Here is a 22,093-nt window from a genome sequence, read left to right as displayed (position 1 = left end):
TATTTTAAACTGTATGATACATTGAAATCACTAAAATTCATGGTACACATTTATAAAAATCAGAGAGGACAGCATTCTCAGGAAAACCACGTTAGTTAATAAATGCTTTTATAAGAATGAGTAATAACATATATTTTCTATCCAGTTTTGAAAATAGCATGCTGCCGCCTAAATAAGCAATTTCCACTTCTTACCTGCCTGCATGTTTTGGTCCCAATTAATCTAGCAATTGCACAGAAGTTGTCATAGTAGGTGCCAATGAGAACTCTGAACATCGAGGCTTCTGCACCACTCCATTCCACGTTCTCAGGAGGCTCAATATTTGGCTTCATCTTTATTGGTGTCTGACACCTGGAATTTGCCTCTGCAACATCAAGAGCATCAATCAGGTTCTCTCACAATTTAACTAAGTTTCCGTGACCCTTAAAAACATCAAGTTACGTGTGAACTGTAACAGAACAAAGTCCTGTTTTTTTTAAGTGGGAAGACACCACATACAGAAGTTTTTATACATCTACAGACAGAAGCTATAATCAGACAGTGGGAAGAATTCAGGTAGCACAGTCTAGCTTCTGAAAGTATTCCAGAGACAGTGCTGAACAAATGAAGTTATTCTCAACTTTCATTGTAAGGCTCTCTGTGATAAAGATACTATCCCATAGCTTCTAATTAAATTAAAAGTCCAAATACACTCAAAAATATGTGATTTCTAAGGTTGTGTAATTATGCTTTGAGCCCTCTCCTCACAATCACAATTCATTTCTTATTAAATCATTGATTGGCCTCACCAGAGGAACTGGATGTTTCATCTTTCTTCTCCTCCTCCTCTTTATCATTATTTTCACCTCCAGTTTCTGCTCCTGCTTCCCTGTCACTATCTGTGTCCTTTGATTCCAACACATTTATTGTTGGTGTGCTGGGCCTGCTGGTGTTATTTGGAAGTCTTCCTCTTCGGCGGCCACCTGGGCGCTTTGGCGGTGTCTTTATTCGCTCAGCAGTCAGAGCAGCTGCAAACTCCTTTGCGCCTTCCTAAATAAAGAATAATAGAGTCTTCAGTACATGGGTTTGAAATATTTTAATTTGGGGAGGAGGGAGGTGAGACTGGATCACTAGTCACTTAAAGCATAAATCATGAAAAAATGCATAATTTACACAGCAGGTTTCAGATAAAGTAACTATTTACATATTTTAATACTAAATCTAAAAATGTTTATCCACGATGCTTTTGAGTGTTCTCATGCTCATGATCTTTACTGTGTGCATCAGTAAAGTACACACAGTTTGAGATCTCAATTTACTTAGTTTTGATATTAGTACCCAATTCTATTTTCACTTTGACTTAAAGAAATCAAAGATGAAAGTATTTTTTCATGATGGCACAAATAAAAATTTTCCAGCATAAAGTCCATTGCCAAAAAACAGAAACGTTGGGAACTGTTAAGGTGTTATAGCTAAAAGAGGTCTGGTATTACAAGGAAAGATGAATACAGCATAGTATTTTCTCTCATTTTCTTTGAGATGGAGATGATTGAGAGAATGTATAGCAAACAATTTTTGGATTAGAAAATTATTTCTACTACAAAAATAACTCTTGGAACTGAGAGAAGTGGGGTGGGGTTTGAAACTATATCAACTAAGGTCTCTATACCTCAATCATATCAGCTTCTTAAGGGACACAAACATTGGCGGAGACCCTCCCTGACAATGAAACAAACCCCTGCAGTTTAAAATGAAATTTAAGACAGTTCATAACTCTCTTACACCTGCTGTAGAAGATCAGTAGACAAGTCCCTGATCAGGATTGGGCCTGTTAACAGTGCATTACTGAGAGAGGAAGATACTTGCAAAGGGTCACCATACATCTGTGTTTTCCCCAAACATTTTCTTGTTTTTGATCCTTCACCCTCTGTCCAGGCACTTTTTCAAATAAGAGGCTATTTCCAGATTTTTGCAAACAGAGGTTGCAGTTCAGAAAGAGCTGTCTCCATGCCCAGCTTGGTCTCTCACTGCAGCCACAGCTGCTGGATCCTACCCACCCAGGTCCCAGCTCTGGAGATGGGGAGAGGCAGGGAGGTGCTGACAGACAGCAGGCGCTGTATTCTGGGCCTGCGCCAGTTGCCCTGCCACAGCTACAGGGAGCGACACACAGCCCTGCACCTGGCCAGTGAGGCAGCAGGTACCCTATCCAAGTGCTCCTCCCAGTACACACACACGAACCCCTCCCACACACCCCAGATACTCCCTCCCAGTACACACACACACAAACCCCTCCAGTTGCCCCCTCTCCTTCAGCTCGCCCTTTGGCAATGTCCTGAAATATGGTAACCCTATACCCACACTGTTAGAGGTATGTACTTTCATATGAAATAATTCAACTTCCCACTTTGAACTTTGGCCTGCTCACTGGAGTCACTATCCTTACTTTTGTGAAAAGTACTATGAAAGCTTTGACTGCAAGTTGCTAGCACCTAAATTTTACACCTTCATTAGCACAGTATCTCCTAACACCACGTGGGACATTAGTCACTAACAGAGATTCCTATAGCACTACGTAGTATGGCTTGACTGGATTCATTTGACTACGGACTTAACCTTTTTCAACACTTGATTTTTATTTTTTGCTAAATAGAAAGTACAAAAAAAACTCCCAACTCTCTATCTACCCAATGAAATAAGTTATCTTACCAGATGCTGATAACAATGCTGTCCACAAGGTTTATTATCTATTGCTGTTTCTGTATTCTTCCGTTTGTAAGTGTTAGGAGTTGCGTGGAATGCTGTAGAATAAAAATAGTTCCCAAATAAGCATTTTTAAATATGTGTTTCACAAACAAATACTTGCAAAACTGAAAATTTATCTGAACTTCACCAAAAGTGGCCTGATGGCAATCATAGTAATAGTGAAAGAAAAACCTAAATGAGATATTTATTTATTTATATTTATTTAATGGTAAATAAGAGTGGGCAAGTAAAATTGTGCAAAGCTGATAATTTATAGTATGTTTCCACCTATTCAGATCACTATCTTAAGTAAAAATGATTACCCTTTTCACCTTCCCGCCCTTCCCCCCCCGCCAACCAGGGGCAATGTCCTGGGTTAGTTTTGTTTCCCCCACCCTCTTTCAGACAGAGCACCAGTACCAGTGGGAGTCAAATTTCTTATTCAAGGACTTTCCATCAAGAACATGCTCCTTCCTGCTTCAAGACCAGGACAAATAGTGGCAATCAATCCTCATTTTTTCAATTATCATCAAAGATCTCATTTACATTAAACCTTTGGAACTTTAAAAAGTGGGAGCAAATTCTTACTATACCCACTTCCAGGCCACTTTACACTGCTCTGAAAGTGTAAAGAGGCCTTAGTGTAAATGAGACTTCAGTGTTTGCACAGATGCAAAATCAGCTTTAATAATCCCCTAACTGTTCCTTTGACGATCGAAGACCACCTCAAAAGAACGCTTCAACACACAAAAATATAATAATAAAAAAAGCCCTTTCGAATACTTTGACTTTCCTCTTTCTGCTGGAAGATCCTAATTAGCGTGATTAAACATCTATCCCTCTCTCAACTAAGGGCTGGGAAACTCGCAGCTACACTGTCCACAGAACGTTTGTTCTAACTTATATGGGTGCTTTTGAAAATTCCACATGCAGCCTGATGGTTATATAATTAGTTCTCCAGTAATTTGAGGGAAAAATTGAGATGACCTAATGTTTCCAATTTCTTTTTCAGATGAAGGTTAAATACCACCTCTGAGGTCATCTTTATACATCATAAAAAAGCAATGAAGAACACACTTTAGTTCTGTGGTTCACCGTCAATATTTCAAGAGACATATTCATATGATCGTTTGTTCAAAAGACACTTAGCCCTCGTAACCACACATCAGGGTCACCATGGAAGCATAATCTAGATAAGCTACCTCACTGATATATTTCTGTATTAGCTACGCCTGAACTGAACAAATATAGCCAGGAAGGAAGATAAAAATCAACTCCTTTTCGGAGGAATCCAATGACAGAGGGAAAAAAATTGGTAAGAAACTGAATGTCACTTTTATATTTCCAGTGGGCTATTATACACAATGAGGAAAACAAATATTTTTACAAGTGCTATTAAATACAACATGGTATTGTTCTTTAATTAAAAGAAAATGCGATCATTGTGATGCCTGCCTTGAATTCACAGCGCTCCGCTACCCAAGTCAGAAAATTAACCATTATTTTAGGGGTGGAGTTTAGGGTTGTTGTTTTTTTAAGCTACTACACAAAATAAGTAAAACTAACCCCAGTGTGGAGGGCTAATACAGCCCTCCATGACTCTACTTAATTCCTAGAGTGAGAATCAGGCTCTGAAAGGATAACTAGTCTCCATTTAACCTCTAGTATACATTGACTAATATTTATTTTTAAGGCTAGTGGAAGTAGTTGCCCCAAAGATCTTTTACAATTTTGCCATATTAACATAACAGCAGTGTTTACATTTCTCCCTCAATTTAGTATAGGGAAAACCTGAATAACATGAATTATTTTCAAGCACCAACAAGTTAAAATGTAAAAGCAATTACTGTGCATTCATAAGATTGTATGTCAAGTCTCAATGGCAAGCAATTTAATTCCATAATGAAAATCTGATATTCAGATTGCACAATTCTGAAGCACAAAAGATAACAAATTTTAGACTATGGTAGTACATAGCAAAAAGAAAAGGAGTACTTGTGGCACCTTAGAGACTAACCAATTTATTTGAGCATGAGCTTTCGTGAGCTACAGCTCACTTCATCGGATGCATACCGTGGATACTGCAGCAGACTTTATATACACACAGAGACCATGAAACAATACCCCCTCCCACCCCACTGTCCTGCTGGTAATAGCTTATCTAAAGTGATCATCAAGTTGGGCCATTTCCAGCACAAATCCAGGTTTTCTCACCCTCCACCCCCCCACACACAAACTCACTCTCCTGCTGGTAATAGCCCATCCAAAGTGACAACTCTCTACACAATGTGCATGATAATCAAGGTGGGCCATTTCCAGCACAAATCCAGGTTTTCTCACCCCCCCCCCCACCCCCATACACACACAAACTCACTCTCCTGGCAATAGCTCATCCAAACTGACCACTCTCCAAGTTTAAATCCAAGTTTAACCAGAACGTCGTGGGGGGGGGGGGGGGGGTAGGAAAAAACAAGGGGAAATAGGCTACCTTGCATAATGACTTAGCCACTCCCAGTCTCTATTTAAGCCTAAATTAATAGTATCCAATTTGCAAATGAATTCCAATTCAGCAGTTTCTTGTTGGAGTCTGGATTTGAAGTTTTTTTATTTTAAGATAGCGACCTTCATGTCTGTGATTGCGTGACCAGAGAGATTGAAGTGTTCTCCGACTGGTTTATGAATGTTATAATTCTTGACATCTGATTTGTGTCCATTTATTCTTTTACGTAGAGACTGTCCAGTTTGACCAATGTAAATGGCAGAGGGGCATTGCTGGCACATGATGGCATATATCACACTGGATAGTACATAGCAAAATACAGAGAAGAGTTTGAACTCAATATCATGAAGACAAACACTGAACATGCTGAGCCAGATCCTCAGCTGATGTAAGTCGATGTAGCTCCAAAGACTGACATAGAACTGCACCAATTTACACCAGGATCTGCTACCCTCTTAGTGTAGTTCTAGGGTACTTTTTAATCCCACAACCTAAAAAGAATTGGTATATTTGGTTCCAATTTAAACCCAATAGTTACCAATAAAGCCCAGCTGAGGCTTAAGTAAGTACAAATTTAAAATAAATAATAATAATAATGGGGGGCAGGGGAGAGAAAACATTCATGGGACTCAGACTGTTCCCAAATATTGTATCAGCTTTGTATTGCTCCACATAGGCTTTGTAATCTGATGTCTGAAATTGAGATTCTTAAGCACCATAAGTCTTTACATTGCTTTATAATATCAAATAAAATATTAACAATACTATTTGAGTTAAAAAGTTCTTACCACCAGGTGCTGCAAATTTGTTAAATAACTCCTTATCAAACACTATATTTAAAAGTAATAGCTGCATTGTTGAACTCTCAGTTACTAGGAAGTGCCAAAGTTCGGGATAAATGCACAACTTCAGCTCTGCCCCCTTTGAAGTATGCATTATACTTAACTTTAACATTTCTTCTTCCCCTACATTGATGTTTATAGCTTTAATATTGTATGTAGTTTCTGGCATGTATGCACATATTCTATACCTACACATCCTTGATGTGTTCAGATGTTTTGTACATTAAATATATGAAATATACCTCAAAACAGTTAATGCCAGAAGTTTTATACATTATTTTTACAAACTGAAAAATAATGAAGGGAAGCAGGAAAACAGAAAGCAGTAACACAGAGGAAAAGCAAGTCTTTCAGTATTTAAAATTTTTAGTGTTGAAAATATGGACTTTTTATTGTTCTGAAAGACTTTTACTTTCTTCTGCATTAACAGTTTCTCCTCTCCTCTCCTCACTCCACAAGGAAAATGGCTCTGGATTAATTTGAGAACACAGTTGGGAATATTGATTGCAAATGGTTTACAAGACTGTAGCAATCTGCAGAAATCAAAACTATTTTAGTTATATGTATCAGTTTCACATGTGAACATTTCCATTATGACCTCTTAGGGGTGCGGCTAAATTTGTCCTAAAAACGTGTGCCAAAAATTCTCTCTCGTCTGCACAAAAGCAAATTAAAAAAAAAAAAAAGATCTCTGCTGCTGTGTTTCTGTTCTATTACAAACTAGACATTTCAGCATTTTAACACATCATCATGGACATCTCAAAAAGGTAGTGCATCAGGAGTTAACATACAAATACTTTACAAAAATACACCACAAAAATTTTGTCTATATCAGTCAAAACTGTGTTGGGTATTTTTTGTTGCTGTTGGTCAGTTTCTGGGTGGGGGGCCGGGAAGAGGATCCATTCACAAAGACAGGATGTCAATATTGTGACTAGAAAAGGAGTACTTGTGGCACCTTAGAGACTAACCAATTTATCTGAGCATAAGCTTTCGCGAGCTACAGCTCACTTCATCGGATGCATGCGGTGGAAAATACAGTGGGGAGATTTATATACATAGAGAACATGAAACAATGGGTGTTAGCATACACACTGTAAAGAGAGTGATCACTTAAGATGAGCTATTACCAGCAGGAGAGTGGGGGGGGGGGGGGAGAAAGAGGAGAAAACCTTTTGTAGTGATAATCAAGATGGGCCATTTCCAGCAGTTGACAAGAACGTTGGGGGGGGGGGGGGGGGAGAGGAGAGATAAACCTGGGGAAATAGTTTTACTTTGTGTAATGACTCATCCACTCCCAGTCTCCATTCAAGCCTAAGTTAATTGTATCCAGCTTGCAAATTAATTCCAATTCAGCAGTCTCTCATTGGAATCTGTTCTTGAAGTTTTTTTGTTGAAGAATTACCACTTTTAGGTCAGTAATCGAGTGACCAGAGAGACTGAACTGTTCTCCGACTGGTTTTTGAATGATATAATTCTTGACGAGTGCATGGTAACACCCATTGTTTCATGTTCTCTATGTATATAAATCTCCCCAGTGTATTTTCCACTGAATGCATCCGATGAAGTGAGCTGTAGCTCACGAAAGCTTATACTCAGATAAATTTTTTAGTCTCTAAGGTGCCACAAGTACTCCTTTTTGCAAATACAGACTAACACAGCTGCTACTCTGAATATTGTGAATGTCATTCTTGCTATAGCGGAAAGGGTTTTCTGTTTTGTTTTGTTTTTTTTGCGGGGGGGGAGGGGGTGTTCCTCCCCCAACAGTGGAAGGTTTCAGTTTCCTAGGGATGCTAGAGTCTGGAAGTTCATTCCATAGCCAGATCTCTTCAGTCAAGAATGGAATCATTCTCCTGGAATTTGTGATCTGCATTGTCTCCAATGGGCTCACAATCCTCAAGACCTTACTCAATCCTAATGTTTATAAGGTGCAAACGTTTAGACAGTATTTTAGGCTGAAATGTACATTTGCTCCATAAACAAGCTATTTGGGAAGTTCTCTATACCCAATGATTATCCTTCTTCTAAATGTTATTCCAGACACTCAGGTATAATTACGAGCAAATGAAGACAGTAATACACACTGTTCCAGTAATGTCATCACCTGTACATAAAGCGGTTCCCAGCTCATCAAGTGTACTTGACATTTCAAAAGTTAATGACTACTTCTTTCCAACATTTAACTAGAAAGTCAAAATATTTGGATAAAAAACTTGAAACTATATAAAGTGATGCGAATATCAATAAGAAGGGGGTCTGGACTGATTAACAGGAGGATTAAAAAGAAAAACAGATCAAATGGGTAATTTCCATTCTCTCGTTGATTCTCTATGCCATTCCAGACACTTGGACCTCCCAAAGTAGCATTCTGATTGCAAAGGTGGAATTAGCACCCCACAATGGGCTCCTCCATTTCCTCCAAAAACTCCATCTGCTGAGGTCTTGACTTCATCCTGCAATGCTCAACAAAGGTGTGAAGGTAGCACATAGGAACATTTTAACAGATTGCTATCAGAGATGCATCTGCTTTGTCCAAGAGGCAGCTCATTCATATTGAGTGGACCCTGAACACTGCCAACACTATCTTCTCACTACTGAAGTAAACCTTGCCGATTAGTTGTTTAGGCCCAATTCAACAAGGTGGATTTGGCTATATGTCCTTTTTTAACACCTTCATATAAAACAGTGTCTCAATCTGAATTTCTGGGTTTTTTTCATATAAATTTTTCAAGTTCTAGTTCCATCCAAACAATGCCATCTTGCTTCTTTGTTGTTACTGGGGGATAGGACAAGAAAAGTAGCAAATACATCCTGCTTCTGAAGGAAAGAGGAGGGGAACTTCATTAAAAAACATGTGGTGCTATCTTAAGTGCTACCTTGTTCTGATGAAAAACTATGTATGAAGGAAGCTTGAAGGTAGCAGGTAAGACCAAATTACCTTTTCATTATGGCTTGATTACCAGGCTCAATTACTTCAGTCTTAAAAAAATCTTTGTGATGCAATGAGCCCCCAATGGCACATTATCTGCATGAACTGGAAAGGTTACAGTTCCTACTGAATTAACTTTCAGTGAGCCAGCATTCATTCCCATGTTCCAACTGTCCTGAAAAAATTCCAGGATATATGAACTTCCTACACAGCACAGGAATACCACCTATATTGCCACACCACCTTCCAAATTCTCATGCTGCAATGGGATAGATTTATCTAGATTAAAATGGTACTGTAGGATATTCTGAGGTTTATTTATAGCCATGCCATATTCTTGAAGCAAGTTTGATCACTGTGGATGACAGAGTCCAGTGTCAGGAGATTTATTGCTGGAAGCCAAAAATGACAATTGCAGATTCACCCATTCTGTGAACTAGTGCCATTTTGGCCAGTCCTCAATTATGAGAAAAATGCGTTCTGTGGGCCTGGCTATCTTTTGTAGTGCCTTCCTCACTATGGGCCAGAGTGAGAATATCTATGCCAAGGTAAATTCAGCTTTTAGATAGCTATTCCCTCAAAACAGAATATGGAATAGCATATTTATTCTCTGAACTTCTGAAATACTCAAGTATCAGGGGGTGGCCGTGTTAGTCTGTATCCACAAAAACAAGGAGTCCAGTGCCCAAATAAATCTGTTAGTCTTTAAGGTGCCACCGGACTCCTTGTTGTTTTTGTGAAACATTCAAGACATCCTGTTACTTTGGTATTAATCAGATCGATATGTTGTTCTCCATACTGCCCTGAACAGCTTGTGACTGATTTTTCATTCCACTAGACATATGTTGTCTGCTTAGCTATTCTTTCATGTTGTTTCAATTCTCTGCTAGGAGAGTAGCTGACAGTTTTAGTGGGTGTTTTTCCCATGTCAACAGCATGTGCTATTCTTTGGCCATCTTTTTGCGTCTCCCTGCCTATTTATGTAGACAACCGTGATTATGCCATCAGACTGTGCTCGAAATGGCTAGTTGCGAAGGTTGTATCAGAAGTCTCACCTACCTCATATTGAGGTAGTTGATCAACCATTTTCTCCCCGCCTCCTTTGCAACCCACTTGCTTTGAGCAATTATTTGGAAACATGGGCACAATACTACATTCCAACAGATCAGATATATTTAATGTTCTCCCATGGGAATGACCCAGGTTACATCCTTTTTCCCAAGTTAATGTTATCAACCACCATCTAAGAGAACCACAGCCAACATTTGAAAAAAAATGTTACATTCTGGTTCCCAGGGGGAGAGCAGAAAGGGCTGCAGCACGGTCCTACAGAAGCGGGCTCAGGCATCACTTCCATTTTCACTGCCATGGATCCCAGTACATGCAATTCTACAGCCAATGACTGAGGTCATACAGGAAGGCATTTATCTGTCACTGAAGTATGTCATGCCTGTACCATGCTAAGAAAACTCCGCCAGCTTCTGAGCTGAAGCAGACTAACTGCTAAGATAAGAATAGGGGGCTCTTTGTTCAATTAACAATCCAACCATGGCACTCTAGGAAGCTGCACAGGTGGCAATGGCATCCTATTACTTTTCTATCCCAATCTTGCCAGCCAATCATCTCAATATATGCTTTTCTTTCAAGGCTGCTACAAGTACCGTCCCCACCTTGGTGAATTACAATTTAAAACCAGAAGAGACTGATGAAAGTTTTAAAAGCACAGAAATCACTGATAATGTAACAGAAGTTATTCTGAGTTGACTGAATGGCTCAGTGACTTCAGGGAAATTTGCAACATACATTAGGCATAAATTGCATTTTTCTGAAACTGTGAAATGTATGGATCCATTCTGGGTGCTACACTGGCCCCTTTGGTCTGGAAAACTAGAATGATGCCCTAGATTTTCAATAGGTGAGCCAAAGTGTTTTAGATGCTCTGCCTTTTTGTGAGGCAGCAGCAAGTGAACTGGATAAGATAAACCTGATTTAAACCTGGTTTAGAACTACTACTTCTTCTTAGCGTATGCAAAATGTGCCTGGGGTACCATGCGTCCAGGATTCATCACTGAATTTGGTCTGCCAGCTGGATCATTAGCTTCTCTGGCCCGGGCCGGGCACTGATGGGGAGTGTGATGTGAACATTGATCCATGGCCCCCCAGTTAAGAACGGATGTATACTGAATAGCCTCACTTAAAGACAATGGAGATCCAAAGTCACGTTGGCCGATCCACTGAGGAAGTGGCAAAGGCTACCAGCTACGGTATCTGACACTGCATGGGTCAGCGCTTGTGTGCATGTGCGTGTTTTACATTGAGCTCTCCTCCTCTGGAGTGCCAGCCTCTAATGAAGTTTAGACTGAAAGGAATACTGCTATTTCTGAGGCTTGATTTGTGAGGAACCCAGATTTCATGTATGTAGAGTTCTTTGCCAAACAGAAGTGGCCCTTTGAAGGGTAGGGCACACAGGCAGATCACAGCTTCAGCAACAGGGACTCCTTACTACAATAGATGTGCCTTTGTGATAGATATAAGTAGCATCAAACACAAATTGCATTGCTGCATCTAAAAGAACATAGAGCACAATAGCTCTGAATGTTCATCTTCAGCCTTAGGGGCTTTGCAAGGTTCTGCAGCCATCTGAGCACTGTGCTAGATTATGCTACCTCAGAGGCAGGCAAACTACGGCCCACGGGACCCTCCTGCCCAGCCCCTGAGCTGCTGGGCCTGGGAAGCTAGCCCCCGAGCCCTTCCCAGCTGTTCCCCCACCCTCGCAGCCTCAGCTCACTGCACCGCCAGCACAATGCTCTGGGCAGCAGTGCAGCTGCAGAGCTACAGCCTGACCCGGTGCCGTGCTGCACGGTGGCATGGCTGGCTCCAGCCGGGCGGCGCAGCTGCCTGTCCTGGTGCTCTGGGCAACACGACTGTAGTGCCACCAGCCACCGGTGCTCCAGGCAGTGCAGTAAGGGGGCAGGGAGGGTTGGATAGAGGGCAGGGCAGTTCAAGGTGGTGGTCAGCAGGCGGGGCAGACAGAGGGCAGGAAAGAGCAGGGTTGAATAGGGGCAGGGGTCCCGGGGGGGCAGTCACGAAGGAGGGGTGGTTGGATGGGGCAGGAAGTCCGGGGGGTGGGGGGGAGGTTGGATGGGGCAGCAGGGGTTCCGGGGGAGGTCAGGGAGAAGGTGTTGTTGGGTGGGGCAGGGGTCCTGGGGGAGCAGTCAGGAATGAGAGGAGGGGTTGGATGGGGCGGCGGGGGGCAGTCAGGGGCGGGAGGTCTGGAAGCGGTCAGGGGACAGGGAATTGGGGAGGTTGGAATTGGGGCAGGAGTCTGGGGGTGGGGTGGAGGTGGTCAAGGGATGAGAAGTAGCGGGGGTCAGATAGGGGCCGGGCCACGCCTGTCTGTTTGGGGAGACACAGCCTCCCCTAACCAGCCCGCCATACAATTTTGGAAACCTGATGGGGCCCTCAGGCCCAAAACTCCTCGCCCCCACCCGTTCTACCTTGAAGATGGGTATCCAGAGTACCTTGACATCTCAAACGTCTATCATCCCATCAAGAAAGTAGCCATCCTTGAATGGCAACATGTACTTGGGGGCTTCTTAGTGAAGACCTCTGTGTCTTCTCTGCATAATGAATACAGTATTTTCATGAACCTGTTCAGCACAGACTTCCTGTTTGGGAATTCTTATTTCTGGTCTGTCAGTTCTTCGACATGCAGGTACAGAGCTAATGTTTTCAGTGCCTATAATGGGCTCAGAAAGACACTGGATCTGCTGAATTTCCTGCTTCAGTGTATTATGTTCTTGGTGATCTGGTCAGGAAAATCATTTTTTATAGAAATGGAATTTTCTCTCTAACCCCCCAGCTCAGGAAAAAATTCTTGAGACCAGAAGTTATTGGCCTAATCCTTCATGATTTCACCACCCTAAAGTGGGTCATCGCCTCAAGACAATTTCTCATTTGGAAGCTACTGGTTAATGCGTCTCTTTACTTGAGTTCACTAACAAGTAATTGTATATTGTACTCCCCTCAATGTCAAATTCAGACAGTTCAAAATCCTTTGCACTCATTTTCTAGTTGCTTCACACATTCTGGGCCCTTGGCTTCAGGATGAAGAAATAAAAGAACCATTTTTCTGATGGTACTCAGGGAAGTACTTTATTGTTCCCACTTGAAAATGGGAATTGACTGTCTCTCAACACTTTGTTAAAAGGTTTCTTCAGAAGGTATGGGCAATATGAATTATAACTGAATAGGGCATCCTTTCTGAAGGATTTCTAGGACACTACTGTCTAAAAATAATTCTACTCCATAAGACTAAGAGGGATAGGAGTAAACTGTGGGGTATTCTCAGAAGAGAATAAAAGACTAAAGCAGTTCACGGATATTCGTTTCCCCTGCTGAGGACCGAAAAAATCTGAACAGGAAAAGAACAAAGCCCTCCAACACAAATCTGGTCAGTTTTCAATCTCCCTATGATAAAGAGAGATAAGTATGATAATGTATGGAATAGTATTGAGAAACAAAACTTTTACTTTAAAAAAAAAAAAAGAAAAAAGAGAGAGAGAGCGTGAGAAACACTACTACAGGCCAGGCACCCTATCAACTTCAAAAACGCAAATGTGAAATCAAACTACACCAAATAATATATCCAATATTTCAAAGATCAGAAACTACAATTTTCACACCACAATGAAGTTAACATGTTTATTGTTAGCAGATGTTAGCTCATCTATTGTTCTCTTTTCTTATTCTGTATTGTACTCTGTGGCTACTTTAAAGTTTCTTGAGGTCTCATAAAATGAAATGCAGATTTACAAAAAGGCTATTGCACTTACGATGTAAGAAGCAGTCATATTTAAAACAGCGCCTACAGAAGAGAGTATGAAAGGAGTGCAGACTCTGCTCCCTCTGAACAGATTTTGCATTTGGTCCATCTATGTTTGGTGTGCACTCAGGAGGAAGAGCTCCTGGCAGCTGCTGCTCTGTGAGTTCTTTGTATCTTCAAAAAGAAAAGTAAATAAAAAGTATTGTTTATTCTATTCAGAAAGGGTCAAGTTTTGCTGTAACACCACTGTAAATCTAAAGTAACTCCTGATTTTAATGTATTTATTCTGGACTTACTGGTGTAACTAAGAAAAATCTGGCACTAGACACTTACAATAAACTGCCTGCTGAAAAAGTTGTTCTACAATATTTATCTTGGCAAAAATGTGAAGTTAAGTTATCTTTGGTCTGTGATTCTATAGCTTAAGTCAAAAGCCAAATTACTTAAATCAAAAATTATGTAAAGTATATCAATAAAGGCTACATTCAAAGGCATGACTAAGTAGCTCTGTACTTATTAATCCTGGGGGGGAGGGAAGGGTTCACGGGAGGGATGTATTTACTTTTCAAAAATGTATTTTCCCAAAATGCTTCCCTCCACCAGCCCCTGCGCCCTCCCCCACACACCCCCTCCCAAAAAAAGATTACTGCAACAAAGCATTTCCTCTTTCCTTCACCACAGCAAGAGGACAATATATACCCATACAAAAGTGACTTTTGGCTGCTTATATGGAAGGCTAACAATAATAAATAATACCACCATCTCTTCTATATAGCACTTTTCATTTGTAAATCACAAAATGCTTTACAAACAAGATCAGTAACCATATCCTCATTTGACAGCTCTCACCCAAGGTCATCCAGTAGCCCATGGCAAAACCAGGAAAAGAGCCCAGGTCTCCTGAGTCCCAATCCAGTGCTCTATCCACTAGGACACACTGCCTCCCTTATGTCTGAAACAGCCACCCTTCAAGTATCACGTACATAAACAGTACAGCTGTAGTCAATTTATTCAGAACTTCCCAATCTTGGGGCCTAAAGTGGTCAGATCCTATTCAAAACATCAACAAACTTTAATACAGTAGAACCCAATTTATCTGAGCCTCCATTATCCACCTCTCTGTATTAACTGAGCCAAGCTCCACCCATTCTCTGGATTATCCAAATTTTTGTTTATCCAATCTGGCTCTGGTCCCAATAAGATCGGATAAACAGAGTTCTACTGTAACTCTTTTCTAGACAGTATAGAAACTCAAGTACCATATTATGCAGTGTACCAACACCTCTTAAGAAATCAAATCTTACTTTTCCTTCAATTCCTCTGCTGTACCCTTGTCCGGAAACATCGAGGAAATGGCTTCAAATATCTTGTCAGAAGGAAACTTCCGAGGTGGATGGCTCTCTTTGTCTGCACAGAGAAGCAGAAAAAGAAATATGAAGACGAATAGGAAATATTTTCTGAATAATATTGTGCTCCTTTGGTATTTCACACAGTAGCTTTATAAATGTTAATCTACTTGTAAATTTACTGTTTATACCAATATTTAAGGATGAAAAAAGCTGACCAAGAACCTAAATTACAAAGTAAAGAAAGAATTAGCTCTTCAAAAATCTGAAGCTTTCGGTTTATAATTACAGAGAAGTTATATTAAGGAGTTTTAAATGATTTTTCCTATCAACGGGTTCTTCTGGACAAATAAGTTATGTTATTTTGCCATCACCGATCATTCACGTATCTGCTTGATGAATGGTGCTGTCTTCCTCAGTAAAATATTGCACAACTGTATCCTTCAACAACAGTGCAGGAGTTGACCATCTCCCTGTGTTGGCAGTGGTCTATGATTAGCAGCACCACATTTTGCAACACTCTCTTTGCTAATCTGGGACTGACCGGTATAGAGAAATGCTGAGGAAAGAAACTATTTCTAACCTGTTCCATAACTCTTGTTCTTCAAGATGTGCTGCACATGTCCATTCCACTTCAGGCATGTGTGCGCCCAGTACGCTGTTGGAGATTGTTCCGTCAGCGATGCCCATTGAGATGGTGCATGTGCCCGCTGCTGCGCGATGGTATAAAGGGCAGAACCACTGCTGACTTCCCTCATTTCATTCTTACTGGACAGAATCCAATATAGAGGGGAAGGAGGACGGGTCATGGAATGAGATGTACATCATGTCTCAAACAACAGTTACGGAACAGATTAGTAACCATTTCTGCAAGTGACTGCACATGCCCATTCCGCTTCAGGTGACACTCAAGCAGGTCAAGCCAGAGTAGGATCGGAGTCTACTTGAACAACACTTAAAGGACCACACGTGCAAATCTGGCATCATCTCTACATTGCTGAGAGATATCCGAGTGTGAGGCAGAAGTATGGACTGAAGACCACAATGAGGTTTTACAAATTTCTAGGATAGTCACCGGAGCTAAAGCGGTTGCAAAGGCTGTATGTGATTTTGTTGAATGTATTAATACTCTGCTTGGTGGAGCTACACTGGCCAATTCATAGCATAAGCATATATAGGGGGATATCCAGGATGAGACTCTTTGAGAACAGAGTGGAAGTCGCTTCATCCTGTCTGCAATTGCTGCAAATAATTGTGAGGACAATCTGAACTGCTTAGTCCTGTCCAAGAACACCACAAATGATCTAACACCTGTGGAGTCTCTCCTCATCCTTGAGCATGAGGCTTTGGGAAGAAAGAGGGTAGATATACTGCCTAATTGATGTGGTAGTCAAACACTACTTCGGTGAGAAATTTTGAACGAAGGCATAGGTAAACTTTATCCTTGTAGGAGACGATATACAGAGGTTCATACACTAGAGCATGTAATCTGCCTGCTTTTCTGGCTGAAGTGATTACCAACAAAAAGGCTACCTTGATCAAGAGATGTAGCAACAATCAGGTAGCTAAAGGTTTAAATGCAGGACCATTAGCTTTGTCAACACTAAACTACTGGAAAAACCCACAGAGGAACAGGATCTTCTACCTGGGGATATAAATAGTAGAGACACCCCTTTCAAAAATCTGATTAACATGAGACTGGGCAAGAGGGGCGGGGGGGAGAGAGAAGAGGAGGAGGGAGAATGACTGTCCATCAGTGAATGGAAAACCAAGATAGCTGCTAGGTTGACTTTGATGGAATTAGTTGCCAGCCCATGTTGTTTCAGGTGTAACTGACTGTCCAGAACATGATGTATGGGAGCTCAGACTGGAGAAACCCCTTTTTCTTGGGATGAGATGGAAAATGTCTTCCTATTTTCCAATGAAGTATATCTAGTGTATAGTTTTTCTACTATTTAAAAGTACATCTTGAATTCCCTTTGAGCAAGCCTCCTCTTGAGGCATTAGCCATGGAGCATCCAGGCTGGGAGATGAGGGCCTGTAGGTTGGGGTGGAGGAGATGACCATGGTCCTGAGGGTAGCGTCAACAGAGCTGTCTGAGAGGCTCAGCAGAGTAGGAAGGCCATACTGGAGTTAGAAATATGACTCAAGCACAGTCTGGAGTGATTTCAACACCACCTCTGGGCAGGAGCGGAACTAGAGGAAATGTGTTCAGGAGCGTGGCCATCCAGGGCAACAGGACAGCATCTTTTGAGAGACTCTGGGCTGTGACCTGTGTGATGGCCCTTCCTGTTGATGTTTGTTTCAAGCAGGTCTATTTGGGGAGTCCCACATTGTTGGAAAATGAATCTGGCAATGTCTGGCAGACAGACCACTTGTGGTGACTAGTGAAAGATCTGCTTAATCAGTCTACCAGTTTACCCTGGACACCAGGAAAGTGAGAGGATTTGAAGTGGACTGAGATGGTGCTACAGAAATCCCACATCCTCACTGCCTCATGGCATAGCAGACAACTGGGCTTGTCCTTGCCTGTTCACACAGAACACGGCCGCTATGTTGTCCGTAAGTACACCTCTACCCCGATATAACGTGACCCGATATAAAGCGGGTTCGCATACAACATGGTAGCTCCGACACGCTGCTCTGAGCAGCGTGTTAAGGGTACCAGGCCGGGGCAAGGGTTTGGATAAAGGGCTTAGAGTCTTGGGGGCGGTCAGGGGCTCCCCACACATAGGGTCTGGGAGGCAGGAGCTGTGCAGGGGGGGCACTTTTGGGGGCCCCACAGTCCCAGAGTGGCCCGGGGGACTAGCAGGAGACCGGGAGCAGCCCGTTCCGCTTCCCTCACCCCGGCCCAGCCATGTTGCTTGGGGGAGGGGGCTTGAGGGAAGGGACCTCTCCTTGCACTCACCGGCAGTGGTGGAAGCAGAGCAGCCCAACCCGTTCCACTCTGCCAGCTCCCAGCCGCGGCGCTCTACTTCCCACCACCGGTGAGTGCAACACGGCTGGGGCTGGGGCAAGGAAAGCAGAGAAGGCTGGGGCCGCGTCACTCCGCTTCCCGCCGCCGGTGAGTGCGGAGGGCGTCCTTTCCCCAACCTCCCCGCACCAACCGGTGGCGGGAAGCAGAGCAGCCCGGCCCCAGTCCACTCTGCTCTGCCAGCTCCCAGCCACGGCACTCCGCTTCCTGCTGCAGGTGAGTACGGGGGGGCATCCTTTCCCCAACCTCCCTACACTCACCGTCGGTGGGAACCGGATTGCCGCAGCAGGGAGGTGGCAGAGTGGAGCGGGCTGGGGCCACGTTGCTCCGCTTCCCGCCGCTGCCGGTGAGTGCCTGTCAGGGGGCGGAGCAGTCAGGGGACAGGAGGGGTTGTGTAGGGGGTGGGGTCCTGGGGGTGATTAGGGATGGGGGTCTCTGGAAAGGGGTGTCAGGAAACTAGGAACGGGGAGGGCAAAGCAAGTTCAATATAACGCGGTGAGATTTTGTGTCTCCCAAGGACCGCGTTATATCAGGGTAGAAGTGTATGGCAAGGATTTCTTTCCTTGATATGGGGAAGAAAGGCTTTATGAGTTAGCTGAATGGCCCTTAATTCTCGGACATTGCATGTCCAGAGACCTGAGGTGAGACCCCAAGCAAGGGCAGAAGCGTATATAACTACGGTCAAAGCCAGCTATGGAGGAGCAAATGGCACTCCATACACACATGAATGGTTTTTCCACGAGTTTAGAGGTCAAGACTTGTGCGTGTACTCAAACTACTATGTCTAGAGGATGACAAACTGGAGAGTGCACCGATGCTAACCACCCTTGCAGCTTTCAAGATGAACCACATAAGTGCATAAAGCCATATGCCTCAGAAGCCTGAGGCAATTTTGTTGTCATAGGATGGGCCCTCAGATTTAAAGCAACGGGACAGCAGAGTCTGGAATCTCACCTGTGGAAGAAAGGCCTTGGCTTCCAGAGAGTCCAAGACAGCTCCTATAAACTTCCATCTTTCGTACAGGTGACAGGATTGACTTCTCCATGTTGCTAAGCAACCCAGAGTGTTGAAGGTGAATTGGAGGAGAGATAGTGGACAGCACCACAACTTTAGATCAGTCATCCAGGTAGGAAAAACACCTGAACTCCTGATTTCCTCAGGAACGCTGCCACGACTGCCATGCACTTTCTGAAAACATATGGAGCTGCAGACAGGCCAAATGATAGTACTGCAAACTGGTAGTGAGATTGGTTGACCATGAATCTGAGGAACGTCCTGTGGCTTTGACGTATTGCTACTTGGAAATTTGCATCTTTTAAGTCGAAGACAGCATACAAGTCTCCAGGGAGAGATAATGGAAGCCAGCATGACAATGCAAAAAACTATTTTCTTCAGATATCTGTTTAGCTGTCGCAAGTCTAATATGGTCTGAGACCTCCTTCTGAGATCAGGAAACAGCGGGAATAAAACCCTGTTCCTCTGAATTGCTGAGAAACTTCCTCTATGGCTTCCAACTAGAGCAGTGGTCTCCAAAGTGGGGTGCGCGGCAGGAGGAGTGTCGCTGACACGGCGGCAGCTTGGCTCTCCCAGACCTTTGATTCTTCGATGGCACGCCAGCGGCAGCTCGGCTCTCCCCGCTCCGTCTTCAGCGGCAGCTTTTTTTTTTTGCTTTCCTAGAGCTAGCCCTGGGGGGTGCGCGATTCAAAAAGTTTGGAGACCACTGAACTAGAGGAGAGACTGCATCTTCTGAAGGAGAAGTTCTTTGTAAGACTGGTCCCTGAAAAAGGATTGGGAAGGTGGTGCAATGGGGAGACCGAAATAAACTGAAGCTTGTATCCCAATTCCACCATGCTTAAGACACGCTGATCCGTAGTGATGCAAGACCAAGCACTTAGATAGTGGGACAGGAGGAGGAGAAACAGTCCTTGACAAACACACCAAAATGCTTGCTTAGAACCCCCAGGCTGCCTGCACAAACTGGGTAGTAGTGCAGAAGAGTATGTGTCTGGTGGGGTGGGGAGGTGGGGGGGAAGAGAGAGGGTGTCTCCCCTCCTAAAACTTCTGCCCTTTTTCTTAACTAGGTTCTGGTGGCAAGCTGTAAATGATGGAAAGTGGTATGCCTGCTGAGGGCAAAACTGATGCTTTTTTAGTACAGGTCTATAAATGCCCTAACATGTGAGTGTAGCCCTGGAGTCCTTGAGACTATTCAGCTTGTCATCAGTCTGCCTAGAGAACAGCGACGGCCCCTCAAAGGGAAGATACAGAATGGTTGGTTGAACCTCTTGAGGAAGACATGATGACTGGAGCCACTAACATCTGTGAATTGAAACAGCCGCTGCCGTGGCTCTGGCTGCAGAATCAGCAGCATCCAAAACCTCCTGAAGTGAGGTCCTGGGCACCAACTTACTCTCGTCCAACATAGAAAGGAACTCTTGCCTCTTGTCCTCTGGCAATCTGTCCTTAAACTTTCAGATATTGTCTCAGAGGTAGAAATCATAGCAATGCCTACTGATTAGCAATCCTGAGCTGCAAGCTAGCTGTTCAATAAAATCTTCTGCCAATGAAATCAAGTTTTTTTGCGTCATTTGTTTTGGGGTAGATGTCTGGCAGCCTCCAAATGGCAGCTGAAACCGCCACTGATGCCAGAGGGGAGGGGGGTGAATCAATGTTCAACACCTGTGAGAGGACATAATACCTGCACCTCAGCCTTTTGCTGTGTGGGAAAGGAAGATGGAGTCTATCAGAGCACTTTGGCGGTCTCCAGAATAGCTTAAATTAAATGGAAGCACCATCTGAGCAGGTCCTACGGCAGCTAAAATGTCAATCAGCCTGAGACCTCTCTCTAACAACTTCCATCTGGATATCCAAAGCATAAGTCACTCTCTTTAAAGGGTCCTGATGGACTCTAATCATCGGGGGAGGCAAGGAGGCACTTGCCCCACAGGTGATGAAGAGGATGAAGCCAAGGATGGATGTGCCCAGAGGGTGCGCAGCAGGAGGAGCGTCGCCAGCAAGGCTGCGGCAGCTTTTCTACCTTTGATTCTGCGGTGGCAGGAGGAGCGCGCCTGCGGCAGCTCTTCCACCTTTTTTCCTTTCCTTTGGCAGCATGCCTGTGTCAAATTTTTTTTTTCCTGGGGGCGTGCAATCAAAAAGTTTGGAGACCACTGTTCTGGATGAAGTAGAATAGGGAGGGTAAGGAGATGAGCTGGAGGCAAGCAGAAACCCCCAAGTGTGCCAGAACTGCCACTGGTAAAGGCCAGGAGCCCAGTTTCTTCCAGCCTCAAGTGGCTGGCCAAGATGGAGCCTCTGGTGGGTGCCAGAGGTGGTAACCACTCAGAAGGGAATGGTGAGGCACATGATCCACTGCAACATGTGTAAGCCAATCTCCAAAGATAAATCAGCTTCCTCTGACCAAATCGGGGTGGGCGAGTAGTCACTTCTGTTTGGCCAGGGATCAGTGTCTGGAGCCCAAAGACGACAGTATCGGAGAGATCATCAACAGCTTCCCTCTGGATGGCACAGTATAATGAGGTACATGGGTAAAGGGAGGTGCCTGGACCCCTGCTGATGCTTGGGAATGGGTATGAGGGAAAGAGAGCGAGGTTGGCGGGACTAGCAGGCTCCCTACCAGGCTCTGCGCAACTCCCCCCAAACCAGCCTGCCTGTCCCTGCAGAGCTGAGGGACTGCCCGGGGGGGGGGGGGGGGGGGGGGGGGGCGGCGGCAGGGAGGAACAGGACAGGAGGAGACAGAAGCCCGGAGACCATCTCCTGGGCTGCTTCAGCACAGAAGTGAGGGTGTTCCACCCTCATTTCTGTGCTGCCTCTAGAGCTGGATCTGATCTAACTACCAAGAGCAGCCATGCAGGGGAAGGACAAATCCTGACCCTCCCCAGTGTGGCTGGACTAGCAGCTCGGAGCCCCAGGCTCCCAGAAGCAGGGGAGATCATATTTCACAA

The 22,093-nt window shown here is 43.7% G+C and overlaps 1 protein-coding gene across 5 annotated transcripts in view; it reads right to left on the bottom strand.

Moving 5' to 3' along the window:
- Positions 1-22,093, bottom strand: part of EZH2 (enhancer of zeste 2 polycomb repressive complex 2 subunit) — a 147,876-nt gene that overhangs the window by 15,760 nt on the left and 110,023 nt on the right. For all 5 annotated transcript variants that reach the window (XM_075125588.1, XM_075125585.1, XM_075125587.1 and 2 more), the window contains 5 exons: positions 15,122-15,224; positions 13,828-13,991; positions 2,686-2,777; positions 789-1,029; positions 195-364 (listed from right to left, as the gene is read on the bottom strand). In XM_075125588.1, coding sequence (XP_074981689.1) covers positions 195-364; positions 789-1,029; positions 2,686-2,777; positions 13,828-13,991; positions 15,122-15,224 — 770 coding nt within the window. The remainder of the gene's footprint in view (positions 1-194; positions 365-788; positions 1,030-2,685; positions 2,778-13,827; positions 13,992-15,121; positions 15,225-22,093) is intronic.

The sequence above is a fragment of the Caretta caretta genome, chromosome 2 (genome assembly GCF_965140235.1).
Source record: "Caretta caretta isolate rCarCar2 chromosome 2, rCarCar1.hap1, whole genome shotgun sequence".
In the NCBI taxonomy this organism is placed as follows: Eukaryota; Metazoa; Chordata; order Testudines; family Cheloniidae; genus Caretta; species Caretta caretta.
Note: the sequence above shows the minus strand (reverse complement) of the source record. Positions and strands in the feature narration are given on the sequence as shown.